At 38.0% G+C, this 19,259-nt stretch overlaps 4 protein-coding genes across 10 annotated transcripts in view; 3 read left to right on the top strand and 1 right to left on the bottom strand.

Moving 5' to 3' along the window:
* The first annotated feature begins 322 nt into the window (after window positions 1-322).
* Window positions 323-8,910, top strand: Vav (Vav guanine nucleotide exchange factor). 3 transcript variants are annotated; one of them, XM_071712938.1, is made up of 9 exons: window positions 323-891; window positions 1,502-2,016; window positions 2,129-2,197; window positions 2,455-2,581; window positions 3,947-4,309; window positions 4,556-4,876; window positions 5,001-5,405; window positions 5,849-6,120; window positions 6,377-8,910. In XM_071712938.1, the coding sequence occupies exons 2-9, from the start codon at window positions 1,541-1,543 to the stop codon at window positions 6,732-6,734; spliced, it is 2,391 nt and encodes a 796-aa protein (XP_071569039.1). In that variant the 5' UTR covers window positions 323-891; window positions 1,502-1,540; the 3' UTR covers window positions 6,735-8,910. The 3 variants fall into 3 exon arrangements, with proteins under 3 accessions (XP_071569039.1, XP_071569038.1, XP_071569037.1); XM_071712937.1 differs by lacking the exon at window positions 2,455-2,581 and adding an exon at window positions 3,405-3,594 and having other exon boundaries at window positions 326-776; XM_071712936.1 differs by lacking the exon at window positions 2,455-2,581 and adding an exon at window positions 3,405-3,594 and having other exon boundaries at window positions 326-891.
* A 10-nt stretch (window positions 8,911-8,920) lies between these two features.
* Window positions 8,921-12,910, bottom strand: LOC139776371 (torsin-like protein). 3 transcript variants are annotated; one of them, XM_071712953.1, is made up of 4 exons: window positions 12,822-12,910; window positions 10,461-10,808; window positions 9,647-9,912; window positions 8,921-9,570 (listed from the first exon to the last, which is right to left on the bottom strand). In XM_071712953.1, the coding sequence occupies exons 2-4, from the start codon at window positions 10,648-10,650 to the stop codon at window positions 8,968-8,970; spliced, it is 1,059 nt and encodes a 352-aa protein (XP_071569054.1). In that variant the 5' UTR covers window positions 10,651-10,808; window positions 12,822-12,910; the 3' UTR covers window positions 8,921-8,967. The 3 variants fall into 3 exon arrangements, with proteins under 3 accessions (XP_071569054.1, XP_071569052.1, XP_071569053.1); XM_071712951.1 differs by lacking the exon at window positions 12,822-12,910 and adding an exon at window positions 10,902-11,039; XM_071712952.1 differs by lacking the exon at window positions 12,822-12,910 and having other exon boundaries at window positions 10,461-10,895.
* A 13-nt stretch (window positions 12,911-12,923) lies between these two features.
* On the top strand, window positions 12,924-14,950 carry Cyt-b5 (Cytochrome b5). Its single transcript, XM_071712956.1, has 4 exons — window positions 12,924-13,327; window positions 13,503-13,631; window positions 13,727-13,794; window positions 14,756-14,950. Exons 1-4 carry the CDS (start codon window positions 13,169-13,171, stop codon window positions 14,835-14,837), a joined length of 438 nt encoding a protein of 145 aa, XP_071569057.1. The 5' UTR covers window positions 12,924-13,168; the 3' UTR covers window positions 14,838-14,950.
* A 1,309-nt stretch (window positions 14,951-16,259) lies between these two features.
* Window positions 16,260-19,259, top strand: part of LOC139776367 (b(0,+)-type amino acid transporter 1) — a 23,340-nt gene continuing 20,340 nt past the window's right edge. Inside the window, exon 1 of one of the 3 annotated variants that reach the window (XM_071712943.1) lies at window positions 16,260-16,791. In XM_071712943.1, coding sequence (XP_071569044.1) covers window positions 16,767-16,791 — 25 coding nt within the window. In that variant the 5' untranslated portion in view covers window positions 16,260-16,766. The remainder of the gene's footprint in view (window positions 16,792-19,259) is intronic. The other 2 variants (XM_071712940.1, XM_071712942.1) reach the window with 2 other exon arrangements.

Here is a 19,259-nt window from a genome sequence, read left to right as displayed (position 1 = left end):
GATTCGACCTAAAGCAGATGTTATCGCTTGAAATCTTTAATAACTCATCATGCATGCACAAAAAGATACAATTATATATATTTAAAATACACGAAATTAATTCGATATATTTAAATTTCACAGAGAAATACTAAAAATCTCAGAAAAAGATTTAAAAATATGACGTACATTGACGTACAATATATGAACATTATTGAAATTTTGCTAAAAATAAATTTTTTATTCTGCTTCAAAGTTCTTCGATTTTCGAGCGAAAATTCGCCGTGACGAAGCTGAAAAGATCCGCATCCGGTCGCATCGAGACATCCGCCGGCACACGCGCGACGCGCGAGGCTCCCGAGCGCCTGCGGCCGGTCCTGTAGGATATCCAGAGCGCACGGACGGGAGCAGCGAATTGAGCGAATGCAGCGATATCGCCGTCGGTGTCTGTCGGTCCGCCGCGGTCCGCAGTCAGTCAATTCGTGCGGCGGTGTATGGCGGACGCGAGTTCGCCGTGCGGAGGCAACGCGGTGCCGAACGTCACGAGAGAATCAAGGGTCCGCGGGGATCACGAGAATGACCGAGCGACGTGTGGCGTGCAGCACGAGGCTTAGGCTACGCGAGTGACTCGTCTCTGCTCGTCTCTTCTGTGAGTCCTGTGCACCGTTGGGTGCACGCTGCACCGTCCGCCGCCTTTTCTCTCGTCTTCTCTGCTCGCGTCTCGCGTCCGTGTACGTGGTCTTTCCCCCCTTCTCGCAGGAGAGGAGATGCCGTGATAGCCGATGGCACCGTCCGCGGTACGAGTCCACCGAGTCCACGAGCGTCGCTGGGTCCGGCAGTGACTGGAGCCGCGCGATGACTTCCGTCAGTTCCGTCCCGGTGTCCCGAGAGATGCTCGGCTTGGAATTGTCGGTCAGTCCACTCTCGCGATAGAGGAGATTGAGAGGCGATAAGAATCACGCACACGCGATTTAATCTCACAAATTGGTCTCTCCAGCAGCGTGTTTTGTAGGAACATTCTTTTGCTCGCTAACGTTTCGTCATGACGTAAAATGCCAATTTTTATAATAAAGATAAAGCCTTAAGTATTGGCACGTGTTTTTTCTCAAGAAGAGTTATTATACTATCTAATACTACGAATATATATTGCTATATTTATATGTATTATCTAGCATAGAATATACTTGATTAACATCTTAATTATTGTAGTATCAAAGAGCAGACATATGTGTGTAAAAGAATATTTCATTTATCTTTTATTATTCCTATACTATAATATTCAATGTAACTCATATGCCGTTTGCATTAGTATTTATCTTAAATTTTATGAAAGAGTATCACAAATTAGGTATCGTGAAAATCTCATGCTATTACTTAAATAATCTAAATTTATTTAAGCTTCTCAGTCTCTCCTTATTTTTTTTATTATTTTTTGTCATACAATAAATACTAAAAGATTTTTCTGTGTTCTTTTTATAATAATTATACCTAATTATATTTATAATAGCTTTGTATTTAACAGGTAGCAGCTTGACGAATGGAACCTTGGAGAATCTAATGCATGAAGTATACGCAAAATTATAAATGTGCCTTCAATGCTCTAATCATTGAAAGAAGAAGAAGTATCAAAATGAATAGGGCAGAGAGCGAGGATGCTGGTAAGGGCTGGCACGAGTGTGCCAGTTGGTTGACCAGATGCGGCGCGTTACGAGCGGATCACAGGGCCAACTGGCCACAGGCAACTGCATTCGACCTGGCCTATACATTACGGGACGGTGTGTTGCTGTGCAATCTACTGAACATTGTGGATCCTGGGTGCATAGACATGAAGGATGTGAATCAGAAGCCTCAGATGGCACAGTTCCTGTGTCTGCGTAATATAAAAGTGTTCTTATCGGTGTGCTCGAGTGTCTTCGGCCTTTCCGACTCGGAGCTTTTCGAATCGTTTATGCTGTTCGACCTTTCTAACTTCCATCGGGTCCTCTGCACGCTCTCCGCTTTGTCCAATTGTCCAAGACTGAGGCGAAAGGGTATACTGTGAGTAACTTTCGAGTTTTGTATTTTTCATCGTATTAGAATTTGCCATAATTATAAGATAAATAGATTAATAATTATGAAATAATAAAGAAATACATTTTATTTGTTGCAGTGGATTCTCTGTTGGTCATGGAAGATCACAAGAGGACATTTATAAGGATTTACAAAGTGCTGGCGCAGGGTAAGAACCTATTGCTAAGATAATAGTTACATTTTCAGTTTATTAAATATTGAAGTCAAAAAGCATTATATCTTGATTCTAAAAGATTAAGGTTTGTCTCTTTTAAAATGAAACTTCCATTTTCTATTGTCACGTTATACAGACACGTGTATATCTTCTTAAATAAATAACTTTTAAATAACGATTAATGAAAGAAATAATTGCATTGTTCTTCAAAAATAACATCAGAGACTTTAGTAATTTTTATATTGGTTTAGCGCCACACATGGATTGGTGGCGTTTACCATAAAAACTAGAGCTGCAGACGTAGATGAGTCTCGGGTTTATCAGGAATTGCTCTGCTTCTCAAGCAATTCTCAACATAACTGGCCTTCCGTGGAGAAGGTATACGTCATTTTACGGCTTAACAATCTTAAGAACATTTTGCTGAAAGAATACCAGCCATCATTGTATCCTTCTTTCGCAAATGCAGTCTATGCCTCTTCAATCTATAAATAGTAAACGATCCAAAGCATGAATCGAAACGTTCTTGTGTACACAAACAAGATGTTATGCTGTGATTTAAAACCTATTGCTCGGAAAATTTCATTTTGATTCAAACAGCTTCGTTTTCGTGAATGTATAAATCTTTCTGATACTTTCTTACAATGTCAAATTTTTGTCTCGACTTATACCGCAAAATTATTTAAACATTATAAGTATAAGTTACATTTATTGTACGAAAGACTTTATTTTTTTTAATATTGAAAGTTTTTATTGCGCATGGTACATTTTTATACAGATATATATATTTCTGTGTAGAAGAGGCTCTATTTCATAATATTTTATATGCTTTATGAAGCATAAATATTTTCTTGTAATATTTTTCAAAATATGTATAACTGATCTATATACGTGCATATTATTTATTATTAAAAAAAAATTACATGTGTACATAAAATTTTATATATACTGTCTACATTATATATAATATATATTAAATTACATCTTGAGATGCATAAATTTATATATACTGTCTACCCGATACAATGGTGGTACTGTTTCACTCTTCATGCTGAAGATACATATTGAACGCAGTTATCATCAGTGGCAGACCTTATAATTGTGCTATATTATAATTTTAATTTTTGCCGAGAACTTAGCAATTCCCGTCAGTATGCATGTCATAGTGCATGGCCGCGTTTTTTTTCGTGTTTTTATGCTAAAGCCGCGAAGATGAGGGTCGCCGCAGGAGGTTTAGGAGACGGGAGGGTGACGAGACGGGCGGCGGGAGGGATAATGAGGATCCAGTCGGCGAGGAAGACGGGTATGGAGCTTTTTGCAGCCACGCGCAAAGCGAGGAGATCTACCAGGACCTCTGTAGTCTGCATTTACCACCTCCTCCGTCAGTTGCGCAGGTTATCATTTATTTTTTGCCCTTATTTCTATTCAGTTAACAACTTTTTATACTATTGTATAAGATGTTGCCAAACCTTCCCTTTTCTTCGGCCATTATTTGAAAAACTTGAAGAAGAAGCAGCTAGTCAGAGAGACCGTCTGCTAAAATACAGAAAGACTGCATGAATGTACTAAATGTTTAATCTCATTATTGAGAATATAGGAAAGTCGAGTGAATTCTTATTTATTATTAGCGCATTTACGTACGATTAATTTTGTTATTCACCATGCGCTACGCTTCACACCTTGCATACTACTTCGTAATTCGCACAAAAAACGCTTCTCTTTATCGAGATAATCTTCGTGCAACAGAGTAGTGCCATTTCTGGAGGTGAGAAGAGAGATTACGTTATTCAGGAGCTCGTGGAGACCGAGCGAAACTACACAGAAGTTCTCAGTAGCCTACTTAGACACTTCGCCCGACCGCTATCGTCGTTACTCCGGCCCGAAGATTCCGCCCGCATCTTCTTCAGTATCAAGGAGCTCTCGGAAATCCACGTGGGCTTTCACAGTCAACTACGCAAGGCGCGAAACGGCGCCGCGCTCGCCCAAGTCTTCCTGGACTGGCGGGAGAAGTTCCTCATTTATGGCGATTACTGCGCAAATCTCACCGTAGCACAAAATACTCTGCAGGAAGTCTGCGCGCGTAACGAAGTAGTCAATCAAGAAGTTATCGTAAGTTTTTTGCAACAGTGCAAATCGTAAAACTAAACCACCAAAAAAAACTAAAAGTTTTATATTTTACATTCAAACTTTTTAGATTTAAAATTAAAGAAATCAATATCGCCAAATTTATTTAATATTCCGATGTATAATATCAGAAATATAATCTCTAGAAATACCTGTAAAATCGTATAAAATCACTAATTCATTAAACAGAGTAATATATTTGAGCTGTTTTAACATTGATACTTATTACAGAGGTGCCAACAAGAAGCTAACAATGGTAAATTTAAGCTGCGCGATATACTGTCTGTGCCGATGCAAAGGGTGCTCAAGTATCACTTGCTATTGGATAAGTTGGTGGAGGAAACTCCTCGCGAGTGGGTAGAGGACTGTCATGCGTTGGCCCAGGCAAGGGAAGTGATGGTCGATGTCGCTCAGTATATAAACGAAGTAAAACGCGATTCCGACACGCTTGATATCATCAAGGACATCCAAGCATCGATAATCGACTGGGATGTGCCTGAGGATGCGCAACTGAAGGATTTCGGCCGATTACTTCGTGACGGCGAGCTCAAGGTTTGCTTAATATCTTCTTAAACAAAAATAGATATGTTCAGTTAGTTTCCAATAAAACGTTGCAATGGACTCTAAAGTTAGCTTAGTACGATTGAACCGTATGACTAATTCAGTTTTTCTACAGGTAAAAGCTCATGGCGACCAGCGAATAAAGGCCCGTTATGCATTCGTGTTCGAACAAGTGGTACTGATTTGCAAAGCTGGCAGAGGAGATCAATATTGTTACCGAGAAACTCTACGATTAGACGACTATAGACTGGAGGACCACATAGGACGGCGAACTTTAGGCAGAGATTCACGTTGGTCCTACCAGTGGTTACTTGTACATAAGCAGGCGTACACGGCATACACTTTATATGCGAGAACGGAGGAGCAGAAGCAGATATGGATAAAGGCGTTGCAGGATGCAATGGATAATGTTAATCCTGCAGCCTGTCGGAATACCAATCATAAATTCAAGTTGACAACGTTTGACACACCTAAGAGCTGTCAACGATGTGGAAAATTTCTTAAAGGCCGCATATTCCAGGTAAATGATTTAGCTCGCAAAATGTTTAATTATTTGCACTATCAGTCGCTTATAGCTATACGAAAAATAGATAATCTAATCTTTAGTGGACACAATTTATACCAAAAGTGCCAGTTTTATAATTTTTGTATAATTTTTATACAAAAGTACCAATTGTATAAAAATTGGATTACGTAAATCTTGAAGAATAAAACTCTAATAAAATTCATAATAAAATCCTAATAAAATTCACCGAGAACTTGTTGAATCGTGTAATTTTCAAGATTCAAAAGAAAGCATAAGAAAGAATTAAAGTAATTTAAAATTACTAATTTATAAAAAATGAGAAATCGATGATTTGAGAAATTAGCATTTCCAAAATTTGCCATTCTGCTTCTTGATCTTTCTCAGAGCATCAGAAAATCCAAATCACGAACTTTTTAATCGAGTATCGTATCACATAGGGCTATAAATGCGAGGTATGTCGCCTTGCTGTGCACAAGCAGTGCATCGCGCACTCGGGTCGCTGTATGCCCACGCCGCCGTCGCCGACACCGCCACCGCCGCTACCGTGCGAACGTGCACTCACCATGAAGCTGTGGTTCGTTGGGGAGATGGGCAGAGATGCAGCTTCCAATAAACTGGAATCCCGTGAAGATGGCACCTACATGCTGCGCGTCCGTCCGGCTGGACAGCCGCGTCTTAAACATGAAACCAATTACGCTCTTAGTATCAAGTAAGCTTGAACGCGCGACAAAAAATCCCTTTATTTTAGAGTAATTCTCTATTTAATTTTATCTTTTCCATTTCCATATTATTTTGAAGAAAACATATTTAGATCATTTATATATTCTATTATTTCGATAAATTTTTAATATTTAAGTTACATTTAAATATTTAAAGTTAAACATTCTTCTATTTATTCTATTTATCTATTGGAATTTCTTAAAGCCTTTCATTGGATACTGATAAGACCATATTATACCTTTTAGGGCGGAAGGAGCAGTCAAACATATTCGAGTGTTCAAACGCGATGTGGACGGCGCGGATCTGTACTATCTTAGCGAGTCTCGGTTTTTCAAGAGTGTCGTTGAGTTGGTCGAGTACTACGAACGAGCGTCGCTTTCGGAGAATTTCGAGAAACTGGACCAGCGTCTATTATGGCCGTACCGGCGTGTCCTGGCCAAGGCGCTATTCGACTTCCGCGGCTGCGAACGCAATCAACTGAGCCTACGACGTGGTTGTCGAGTCGTGGTGCTGAGCAAGGAAGGTGATGCCAAAGGATGGTGGAAGGGTAAAATAGGCGATCAAGTAGGATTCTTTCCAAAAGAATATGTGGAGGAGGAATAGGATTATTAAAAACGGACCGTTATTGTATCGTTGCATATAATATATCGGATTCCCAAGTTTCCGGTTAGACGTTTTTTGATCATTGATTACTATATATTGTGACAAAACGATAAGATTCTTTTATGAAACTGCATACTTGTAAATATAAATTTTCAAGTTTTTAATGAATTGGTGAAAATTTGTGAGATATTTTTATAGGAGATATACGTATATTATTTGAGATCCCTGCATACACAGATATGACATTTGTTACATAAATTTTACACTTAGGAGGAGACATTTTAATCTTCTGTGTGATAACGTAAGATCTGTTAACCTTCCAGCACGAAGAATGTTATATATAACTGAAGGTGAAATGTAAAAAATAAGATTTTACAATACATAAAGTCGGGTATGATTTAAACCATACTGTTACAAAACTTCTAATTTGTTTTTAATTATAGAACCGACATCTTATACGCAACGACCTAATATTTGTTGACCTCTCGATGGCTGATAAACGCCGTGGTAATCATCTTACGGTGCAATTATAATAACTATCGACGCATACCTCAGTAGGGAAGAATAAGAAGACGAGTTTATTCACGAGGCATTTTTGCGTTGTATAAAAAAAAAAGTAGGTAACTGTACGCACAGTTTGCGCGTCGCATGCGTAATTTTGACGCTACTGTTCTTTTGTGTTTAACGAGATAAAAACGCGTCACATTGATGTGTGCATGGCGCTACACTTAGGCCGGTATTCATAGTCGGTTTTTATCTTTCAAGACCGTCTTAAGTAATGTCTTAAGATGCTCTGTGATTGGTTCATAACACCTTAAGATTGTACTTAAGATATCTTAATATAAGATCGGTCTTAAATATAAGATCCGATTATGAATACCAGCCTTTAGACAACTTAGAAAAATATTTTTAGCCACGTGTACCTATAGAATTATAAAGATAATTGCGTATATATATTTTTTACTGCGACGCGGCATTCCTGATAATCGTTAGGCGATTATATCATAAAGACTAAAGTTGTTTGTTTGAAAGTGCGAATTTAAAAAAATTGTGCACATACAAAATGTTCCTGAAAAGAACGGGAGCTCGATTGTTTTCTTTGAGAATAAAATTTTTCTTAAAGAAAATTAAAAGAAGAGAAAGATCATACCAAAGAATTGAAACTAATATTTTTTATAGATGTGTAGAGTTCTCCACTTCTTTAACAAAATGTGAATTTTTCGCATAAAAGATCTGCTTCCGATTCCCTTTTTTCTATGAGCATACTATATATGTGGTGATCTATATCTCTCTTGTCAACAACTTTCTTCTTTATGACTAAATTTCAGAGTCAATTGCCAGAAATTAATTGTAAATAATCCTACTCGTACAATTAATAAGAAATATTTCTAGTTATATTTAAATTGCGAACAAATAAGTACACAGGGTGTACTTGTATACAGGGTGTTCGTAATTGGAGAACAAAGAGAGCAATTTCTCATTAAGATCAAGTCAAGAATAAGATCATTAAGTCTGAGATCATTATATTTTTATAAATTATATTCGTGTTTCACGTGTTAATTATATCTCAAAAAATTATTCATTTTGCAAGCGTCCAATTTTATGATTCTTGAGAAGATATCTCATACTTTTCTATTAATTATCGGTGTCTATTAATTGACTTTTATAATATTATGTATTTAGATAAAATATAATTGTATATAAATTTCTATGATCTGATTGTTGCTTGGAGTTACAAGTCTACGAAAAGAAAAGCTGCCTAAAAATCTTAATTTATTATAAGCTCAATTAGTGCCAATCAAAAACTGTCTAGATGGGAAAAATAGTAATATTTAGGTACTAGTTTAAAAGTCTAGGAGAGAAATACACCAAATCTTATTAATGGCTTGTAAAATTTGCTTGATATATCGTTATTCCAAGCAACAAAATTAATTAATTATAGAAAATGTATTCGAGAAATTGAGAAATTATTCCTCTTTCTTATAGTTATATTACTGGTTATCAAACAACTATATATAGATACAAATATATATATAATAAATAGATATATATATTTTATTGTAAGTATGAAAAATTAATTTTACTATTTTTTTAATTGTTAGACATATTTTTCTGAGTGTGCCAATAAGAAATTCTATCAATAAAGGGTCTTATCGAGATGTTATACAAATGCTTATACGATAGTGTCTCAATATTTTTACTTTTATTAACAATTCGAGTGTTTCAAATTATCTCAATCACTCTCAATAGTTTTGGTCTCCGATCGTTTACGATACACAATCGCGGCAACTTTCTGTTCTATCCTCTTACAGCCGGCCATCGAGTACAGATTATGCGGCTCGGGGCCAAAGGTCAGGTGCGATAGCGCCTCCTCTATCATCTCATCCTTTGGATTGACCCCTCGCTCGGTGAAAGCTCTTGCCAAGCATTTTCTAACGTGCACCTCCTCAAGAGGTAGAAAAGGCACATAATGATCGATCACACTGGTCTGTATAGTGTCGCTGTGATAGAAACCACCCTTCTCACTGAACGCTCCGTCGGCTATCAATTTCTCGAAATCCTGCAATTGCGTGTCCTCCCGATTGTTGCCCCTTTCCCACAGGTTCGTGAGATGCTGCACTATCTGTGTGCTGCCGGTATTCGAGAGAAATATAAAAATAGCTTTGTTCTGATACATGGATTCTCCTGTCTTGGTGGATTTGCGATAGCTGTTGTAGTCGAGAAAGGGAACCAGCATGTTCAGCAGGCCCTCCGGCATTTTGTCCACCTCGTCGAATACATACATCGACCTCTCGCACTCTTGCAGGCCGTTGGAGATAATTTTATACAAAACTTCCTAGAAAAAGAAGTTGTCTATTACATTTTTATTTTCTTTTCGTATATTACAATAAATTATATATATTTGAACGTACCTTGTACTCATCTACTTTTCGTTCTAGAGGAAAATCATTGCGGCCGTTGAAAAAGTGGAAATACTTGCTCTCCATACCGTTTTTATAAAAAGCTCTCGCAATCATCTGCACCACGAAGTTCTTGCCAGTTCCTGGCGTACCATGAAAACTCATTACCAATGCCTTGGGCGAATTGTGAGTTTCCCAGTGGCCCCGCAGTGCATTTATGATTGTTTCACGAGCAATTTGTTGTCCGTATAACTTAGCGGTAAGCATGTATTCTAATCCTATAATTCCAATAATTCTTTTATTATATATATTATAGTCCTTTTATTTCTATCTTAATATCGTATAGGGAATTACATAAAAATATTAAGTCTTACAGACAATACGATTAAATTCCTTGCAGAATTTCAAAATTAATTTCTTATTTTTCATTAAATAAAGAAATTTATTTAGTAAAAAATATGCTATTCTTATTATTGAAAAATACAAAGATACTAATCACTCAAAGCTAGATCTCTATTAAAAAAAAAAACAATTGTACCCTTAGTTAATTAGCAAATAGAAAGGTTCCTTCTTAATATATAAGTACAATATACCACAAATAGATAATTAAATATAAAATCTAATGGTCATCGACAATCGTACGACAGGATATTAAAGAAAATAAATGACAGGAAATCATAGAAATCAAATTAGTTTTAATGAAAATAATAAATCCACCAGACACACGAGTCTTTCATCGGATTGAAAAGACGTCTTCAATTCGATTTAATGGAGATACGAGAATCTAAGCTTCCTTTTCTTAAGAAGAAAAATTATTCGCACTCACTGTCTAAGTCAGGCTTGATGTACTCGTCCGTGCAGCATTCCTGATACCGGCACTTGTACCTGTCGTACGCGAAATAACCTAAACCACTTAACGCACTGACTACACTGAGCGTTATGAGTTCGCACCGTGCGGACGCGAGGAACGTAGAAATAAGTAGCAATGGCACCAGAACGCGATCGGCGAGATTCATGTTTGGCTGTCGGGGTACTTTCTTGCTTTCTTCTCCACCTTTGTTTCCCTTCACAAGTAAACATCGCTCACATCAGGTCGACATGACGGATCCTCGATGGTATGCCGCGCTGTGTTGTCACGAGCCAGCATCGCTTCGCGCTTAATTGGATCTGTCACCTGAAAAAACGTGCGTAAGCAATGCGTGAGCGTGACCGCATCCGTCGAGGACGTTGTGGCGCGAATCGAAACGCGAGGTATACAATACTCGACCATTCGACGCGTCCGGGCCTCCGGGCGTCCGACGTCGCGAGGACGCGTGTATCGAATTAGGCGGAGCGGCGGAGGGCGGAGGTCATGGGAGGTCTGACAATGAGACACTCAAACGAGAACCGGTTTATACCATTATTTGTTTTCATCGTGTTCGATTACACTTGGATTGTATCCCATGAAGCGACCGCGTACCACCTCGGAGTCCCTCGGACTTCTTGCCGTCAGACACGAAATCGTTTTGTATAATATAAATTGAGGGATAGAGAACAAGAATATTTTTTTTCGAATTTTTTAATTAAATTAACGACTAAACTAATCCCTAATGTATATAAGCAAGAGTAATCGCGAAAATTTGAGAGAAACCACCTGTCAGAAAACGCAGATTTGCAATATGTTTATCATTAATTTGTCGCGATTCTTTTAAATAATCCAACTTTCCACCCAAAATAACAAAACAAAGTAAAATTCACGTATCCTGTGAAAATCATCAGCGTATCCTCGACTAGCTCGATAGTGACCAATATATAGAAATATGATTATTTAGCTGATCAGCTGACCTGTGAGCTTTTAAACAATAAAAAGCAGTATTGCTTAGCTCACAGTTGCAATACACACATAATATGCACATAATATTTATTTTTTTTTATCACAGATATAAAATCAAAATCCTTAAAACCCCTTAATTTTTCCTGGCATTCTAAAAATTGTGCCCAAACTAAAATAACACTGAAAATAAAATTGCAAACAAAATATTTCCGATATTTCTAACGAAATATGAGTCTGCTTATCCCCTCCGATGATAGATATACTCATTATTTAAATAGATGACATAAAGACATAATGTTAAACATATAATTTACATTGTATCAATAGATTTAGATTATTGTATTTTACATATTATACATGTTAAAAACATAATTTACATTGTATAAATTTAGATTATTGTATTTTACGCGCTAATCTTATATATACTTATAATTAATACTTCCTTCGTTAAGCTTCGGAAAAAAACATTCAAAACTTTTCAATTTCTTTCTGATGAAGAGGTAGTATGCTATGCAATTAGGGTACATTGTAATGGGGGCAAATTAAGAGACACTCTGTATACATCTATCTCTTTCTAGAGAGGCTTGTTCTTTTTATGTACATTTCTACCAATGTAGATTAAAGGCCGTGGCACATAGAAAAATTTAAGCAGTAAGCAAATCAGCCAATCACAGTCAAGAACTTAAGGCACGGTCCTAAGCAGTAGCGAATCCATACGTGCTGGTCTACAACCTTGCTTTAAAGGGTATTTAAGCTCTAAACCGTAAGAAATTGACCAATCACAGTCGAGTATTCTCCTCACATTCCGCTGTGATTGGTCAATTTCTTACGGCTTAGAGCTTAAATACCCTTTAAAGCAAGGTTGTAGACCAGCACTACCGTTGATTTCCTTACTGCTTAAGTTTTTCTATGTGCCACGGCCTTAACTTTAATCTCTGTTTAACTTACTTATTATCTTTTTCTAATTAATTCTTATAACTAGAACAAAAAATAAAAAATTAATTAAACAGAAATTAAAGTTAAAATCTGCATTGATAGAAATAGATATAATGTCCATTTCTACCAATGCCGATTAATTAACTTTAGAGATTAAAGTTAATTAATTGGCATTGGTAGAAATGGACATTATAGTTGAACTTGCTACATGTTTCATATCTTTCCTCTTAGGAATTAGAAAAAGATAAAAAGTAAATTAAACCGAGATTAAAAGTTTAATCCGTATTAGTAAAAACGGACATAAAGGTCCACTATTTCCAACGTCTGTTAAATAATCAATAGAAGTTGGCTATTTCGATAGGTTAACAGACGTTGGAAATTGCCGCCCTTTTAACAGAACAGCTGGCCTTAGGTGTAGAAAGTGCGGCTTACGCGTACTCTCATGTAAACCGGTCATTCGACGACGACGACGACGATCGTCACAATCGTGTCGCCCGGGGCCCGGAGTCCGGAGCAGCACGGCGCCGCGGCATCTTCGCGAACCAACCACCGCGAGCGTCACTGAGCTGATTGACTGAGCGTCACCTGCGTCACTAGAGCCTAGAGGCCCTAGAGCATTAGTCGTTGGTTGACGGTCTAACGCGCGTGTCGGTGACGATTGTGACGAAAGCGTGAGAAAAAACGCTGAGTCAATCTACGTGGATTGTTTGCTGGAGAACAGTGATCTTTAGCTCCGACGTAGCGGAATCGGCGACGGGGAGGATCGAGACCCGCTAACCGACGAGATGGCAGCTAAGGAGGTTAAGGATGACACCGCGGCCGCTGCTACTTCAACCGGCAAGCTCTTCACCCGGGCGGAAGTAGCGAAGCACACCGACACCTCCCAGGATACGTGGATCATCATTCACAATAACGTCTACAATGTCGCTCCGTTCCTCAATGAGGTTACAGTTTTTTCCCTCCCGCAAATATTAAAAAAAAAGAGAGAAACTTTAGACACCGACTTGTGTATCTTTGAATCAAATTCAATGAGAATCTAAATCTTCTTAGTCTTTCTTATTCAAAATACATGCATATTTTGTGTTGGAACTAATCTAATGCGTTAATTTTCTGTAATAGCATCCCGGTGGCGAGGAGGTACTCCTGGAGCAAAGTGGACGCGACGCTACTGAACCTTTCGAGGATATCGGACATTCGACTGATGCGAGACAAATGATGGAATCGTACAAAATCGGAAAGCTGGTAGAAGTAAGAATTAATTTTTAATTTTTAATTTCAAGTCACGTCTTATATATTACTCTTGCATTTTTTTTTCTTCTTATTGTCAATTATTTGTATTTCAGGAAGACAGGACGAAAGATAGCGGAAAGAAGGGTAAAAACTGGTCTAGTGGAAATGAAGACAATCCTAGGTATGATCTCATTTCCATTTTCCTATCCTGCTATTTTAAGAACATGACTCTAACTTTCTTCTAACAATTCTCTAACACGTTTCAGTATTTCAGAATAATCATACTTTTTTAATGTTCCAGAAAATTATTTTCTTTGACAAAACAATTCCAGTTTCAACTATTCCTAAATTTTCCATTTTTACAGCCATCCCTAAATTTTCCAGTTTCACAGCCAATTCTAAATTTTCCATTAGCATAAGTAACTCCTCTCTCTCTTCTTAACTTTCTTTAATTTTGATTATTCTACAAAGACAGTATGAATATAGAAACTTGCTTTCAATAAAGGTGATGTCATAATACTTTATCTAACGTTATCTGATTTGGATATTTTTGCACTTGTGCCGTGCAGATGTGTAATAATAATGATTATTAAAGCTGAGTATTTTGTATACTTGTCTTTTATCACAGTAAAATCACAAAATTTTTCATTAGCTTGTTTATTATGTAACTCCAAGAATACGATATTTTCTTTTGTTAGTTAAAGTTTCCATGCTTTGAAAGTAGTTTTAGCAATGCTAATGCTTTCTTTTGCAATGCTAATATTTAGCATTATGTTAGGAAGTCTAGTTTTACATTTGAAATACTTGTTATTTGTGACTGAAAATAGATCTTTTTTAAGCGTGATTTTCCGGAGAACTATGGCTTTTTGATACAAATAATTTAATAATAATAATAATTTAATTTTTAGTATACTAGCTTCTCCTTGTTTCAATATGTCTTTTTAAAGTCTCGCTAAACTTATAGACAAAATACATCAGTTTGATTTTAATTCATTTAACACCTGCATGAATAAAATCAAATGTGAACGTGTTCATACTGTCTAAATTCATATTTATTGGAAACTGACAAAGTTTCCCTTTTTAAGAATCGTTATATGTAAATAGTCGATACTGCATCGTGATGTGATGATTGGCAATTGCAGTTCTTGGTGGTCCTGGTTGATTCCAATCGCCATCGGGGTGTGCGCGACCATCTTCTATCGCTACTTTATCAGCCCACATTAGAGCATTCCGAGCTCTTTTTCATATGTTATTTGTTAATAACTATATATATAGATATATAGATATATATGTATACATATGTATTGATTGATAAATTGTTGTACATTTTTTCCGAATGTATGTCGCGCACTGTTGTTTTCTATGAACCAAATAACGCATTTTCTGGCCTATAGGCTCTAAAACCGAGACAGAAAGGGGGATAAGGAGGAAAGTCGACGATGTATTATATAATGATATACAAATAACGCGCATTTATATATTTATATGTATACATTTGTACACACGGTATATATATGCATATGTACATGTAGCGTTCGTACGCGACGTCGTTTTCCGAATAGACGACTTTAATTGAATAAACTACTTTAATCCCTTAGAAAGAAGGACCCCCGTGGAACAAAGAAGTAAAATCCCGTCCTTAAATCCTTAAACGAAAAAAAACAGGCGGCTGCGAGAAGACGAAAACTAATCAAAGTAATTCATCAATCATCCCGTACGAAACGTGATTGCGATTGCTTACGTTATTTACACTTCTTGCAGCAAATTGATCCAGAAAACTGTGTCAACTGCATCGCTGGTGAGAAGAAAAAAGCGGCTGCATCGAAAATAATATTTTATATAACGAGTACAATGAATTTATAATTGCATTTACTTGTTTTTTTTCTTTTTTTTCCGACAAATTGTTTACCGATAAGCGCGTGATACATCTCGAAAAACCTAAATAATAACGCGTACGAGTTATAAAGTTTGAATTAATAAAATAATAATGTATGCAAACAAGATTAGGACGCTATACAAAATTTGGAGATACTTGATACTTGAATCGAACCTAAATTTACTAAATCTCAACCTAGATCGATTCCGTATTTGCGAAAATTATCAATCATTATTAAATAGATCATGCGGGCCAAAAAAAGAGAATATATCACCATTAAATCATTCTCTCCTTTAATAAGACTATATATCCTATTATAAATTATAAGTTTTACATAAATTTTACATAATTTGTATAAAATTTATAAGGATACATATACATATCCTTTATTCATTATACATATTTATATTAAATATTCATATTGTATATACTTTATATATTCATGAATAAAAATTCTGTTGCAAAAACTCAGGCGCATAAGCGTTCATCTAAACCGCACGAGACTAATTCAACGGTGTGGCGTTGAAATTAAACGCCGGCGTCGAGACGTCCTGGAGCACGCAGGAGCCGCGTGATGAGCGCGGGATAAACCAATGGATGCTTCGCACCATTCCGGAGTAAGGATTGGTAAGGATTCACGGCGGCGTTGCTCCGTTGTCGGTATCGAGCGAATATTCTCCGACGCGCGCGTCTCGTCGCGCCGCGCGGCGCACCGCGCCGGCTCTCCTCGCGTCTCTCCACAGTCTCCACAGTCCATCCTCTCGCGTCTCTACTCCCTCGTCAGCGACGGCTTTGGCTAGACCTCGCCTCCGACTCCGACGAACGCCCAGTGAAGCGCGAAAGCTCGCTAAGTGAGCATCGTGGAGCGTTACTCTGTCACAGAGGCGTCAGCAATAATCTATTATAGAGAAAAGAGACACATCGCGAACAAGTAGATCCGGCGGACCGAATATAGCGGTGTCGTCGCGAGGGCGAGAGCGAGAAACGAGAGAGAACCGGAGGCTAGAAAGCGGAGAAGGGAGCGAACGCACGCTGAAAAGGGCAGCAGGAGAGAGGAGATAGAGCAGCGGCCGGTCGTCCCGGAAGTGGAAGGGCAGAGGTCGACGGGGCGGCAGTGAAGAAGGGGGTGCGAGTGGACGAGGACGACGAGTGGAAGGACGCGCGAGGATAGCAGCTGCGTAAGGCGCGAACGGCGGTGGTTGCATTGAAACGTAGCGGCGTGGTGTCATGAGAGGCGGTCTCACGGTCCGCCCTTCTTATCGGTCCCTCCAAGAGTCATGCATGTCGCGCCCCTCAAACGAGGTAAGCGCGTAATCGCAACCCTCCTACGTCGGAGGATCGCGCCGCTAATGACAGGGATGCCGGTCGCATCGAATCGTTGCTATAATCGGTCGGTTTAACCGGCTCCGCCGGTACAATTTTGTCTTCTAATGTAAAAGCGAGTTTTGGTCCAAATCATACGATTGTAACGGTTGATTAACGAGCCAGTCTCTATCTTAAGGATTCTTAAAACTGAATGTTATTAAATACATTTTTTCTTCATATTTCACCCGTGAATGAGATTGCGATGCGATCGGACCTCCCTCGGTATATATACAAGAAGTAGAGTGAATTCTCTCTCTCTAGCTTCAGAACGTTCTTGTTGACCTTGTACTTATTTATTTAGGGTTCTTATATTGCTTTCATTCTAACTGAGAACTTAAGGACTTCGGTAGAAAGATGATCTCGTGTGAAAGTAAAGTTAAATTAATCAGTAACTCTTGCAAATTCCTGGAGAAGTAGAGATTAGATCATTCCGCCACAAAGCCTCGCGATTAATGGTCCCCGCATCTCGCCGGTATGCACGCGATACGCCCACGTTTGTTTGTTTGCAATGGAAACAACTGGTGCGCTTAATTGTTTCAGGGAAAAAAAAACTGTTAGAACGTTTAAAAGCAATGAAATGTTAATTGAATAATCTTTGTCCGCGCGTTCCGTACGATTCGTCATATTATTTCTGAAAGAAAAGCAAACAATTTCGAATTAATTACAAAATAATCAGTATTGATGAGAAAACGGCTCTATATAGGTATTAATGGAACTTTATGAAAACCACCTACATAAAGTGTTGCTAAATTACCATTTATTATTTGCGAATATCTGTTATTTTTTTTGTTAGAACTTTGGGATTTGTCTCTCGATTTTGAAAAAAGACAGATTAACAAAATTGTTAATCAAATAGCGTGCACATTTCGTACATTATTGTTGGAAATATAATATCTCTCTCTTAATACAAATTTATTATTATTAATTTATATAAATAAATTTATTAGTCATTACAAATTCTCGATCGGCGCGGTTTACCGTTTCAGCAGAAGAAAAAAAAGGCGCGATTAACCCATGTCCATATACCTTTTTTTCTCAGCGGGAAAAATAACTTCAACTAGGACAGTTTGTTTTAAAAAGGTTTTATATAAAGAATCGAAGCGTTTCGCGTCAGCAAAATATAATAAAACCAACAAAACAAATAGGACAGCAAGCGTTGTTAGCGTTGTAAAAGCCGATAATAACCGCGCGGCTGAGTTTTCTTCCTTCAGCTAAAAATAGCGCTGGAAAACGAGAATACCCTTACTAGAATATGTTATTAGGTCTAGAATATCTTGGGAATTATCTCGATGAAAACAATATCATCTCGGACTGTCTGTATGTATGTGTATACATATGTGCGCGCATGTATGTGTTTTATGCGACATAAGCACCGTCGTCATTCTGCGAATATAATCTAGCCTATTAGCAAAATGAAAGGGAGGCAGGGAAAGAGGAAAGAGTGCGCTTGCACTCTTGGGGATTTACAGGAAAAGAATAAAAAAAAATTTAATTAAAAAATAGCTCAACCATTCAAGAGTATCTATATTCTCTCGCTAGCTCTCATTTCGAGTGCAGAGTAAACGATTCCTCTCCTCTCAACGCCTCCTGTGACGTCGATATCGAGTATCGATGACGTTCTGCGGCTGCAGGTAACATTAAGAGGTATTAGACGTGCTCTTATTAATTATGAAACATGAGGAGTAGTTGAAGGCCGGCGAGAAACACGTGGACATTACGAAGACATTCCTTTTCAGGGCGTGATCGATGAAAAACGATAGCACCGCGTAAACGGTGCCACCCCTGCAAAAATAAGAAAATATCTATCTGATTTTAGTAGTACAGCTGTCCTGTGAAAGATAAAAGTATTTAGTTCTTTATCGTAGAGGTGTTTATGGTTTAATGTTTTCTTTGCATTAAAAGTCTATTAAAGGCTCTGATGGAGATTGCGAATTCATGACGATAGCAAGACGGATTTAGAGAGAACGTAACTCCCTTTTATGCCTTTAGTCACATAGTGGGGTAATAAATAATTCCCGGGCACCCGGTGTGCCCGCAATTGAAGGCAACGAGCGTTTCGCGTCACGAATACACTTGGATGTATTAACGAAAAACCTGTTGGTCGCGTCCTCGTGGTCGAGCGTAGTGTGCCAAGAAGATGTGTCCAGTGGTTACTCTCGCGATAGCTCAAGTCTCGAGATGTTTGCTAATTATAAACGTCTCGCCGTCGAGCCTCTTATTCCCTTTGTCAATGAAAAAAAAAAACGGGTTTTGCTAGGTGCGACTCGGTGAGTTCGCGGCTGTCAATCATTTTTAGATGCGACACTACGTGAAACGGTACGTTGCGTAATCCTGCGCTTGAATTTCACGCGTATCTACTTACTACTTAGTCGAGGACGTAGGCTGCGGTCCACTTGACGCTACAA

Source organism: Temnothorax nylanderi, unplaced genomic scaffold (genome assembly GCF_030848795.1).
Source record: "Temnothorax nylanderi isolate EJ_2023f unplaced genomic scaffold, tnyl_v1.0 TNYL_tig0118_pilon, whole genome shotgun sequence".
NCBI classification, from domain to species: domain Eukaryota; kingdom Metazoa; phylum Arthropoda; class Insecta; order Hymenoptera; family Formicidae; genus Temnothorax; species Temnothorax nylanderi.
This window is presented reverse-complemented; position numbering and strand designations above follow the sequence as displayed.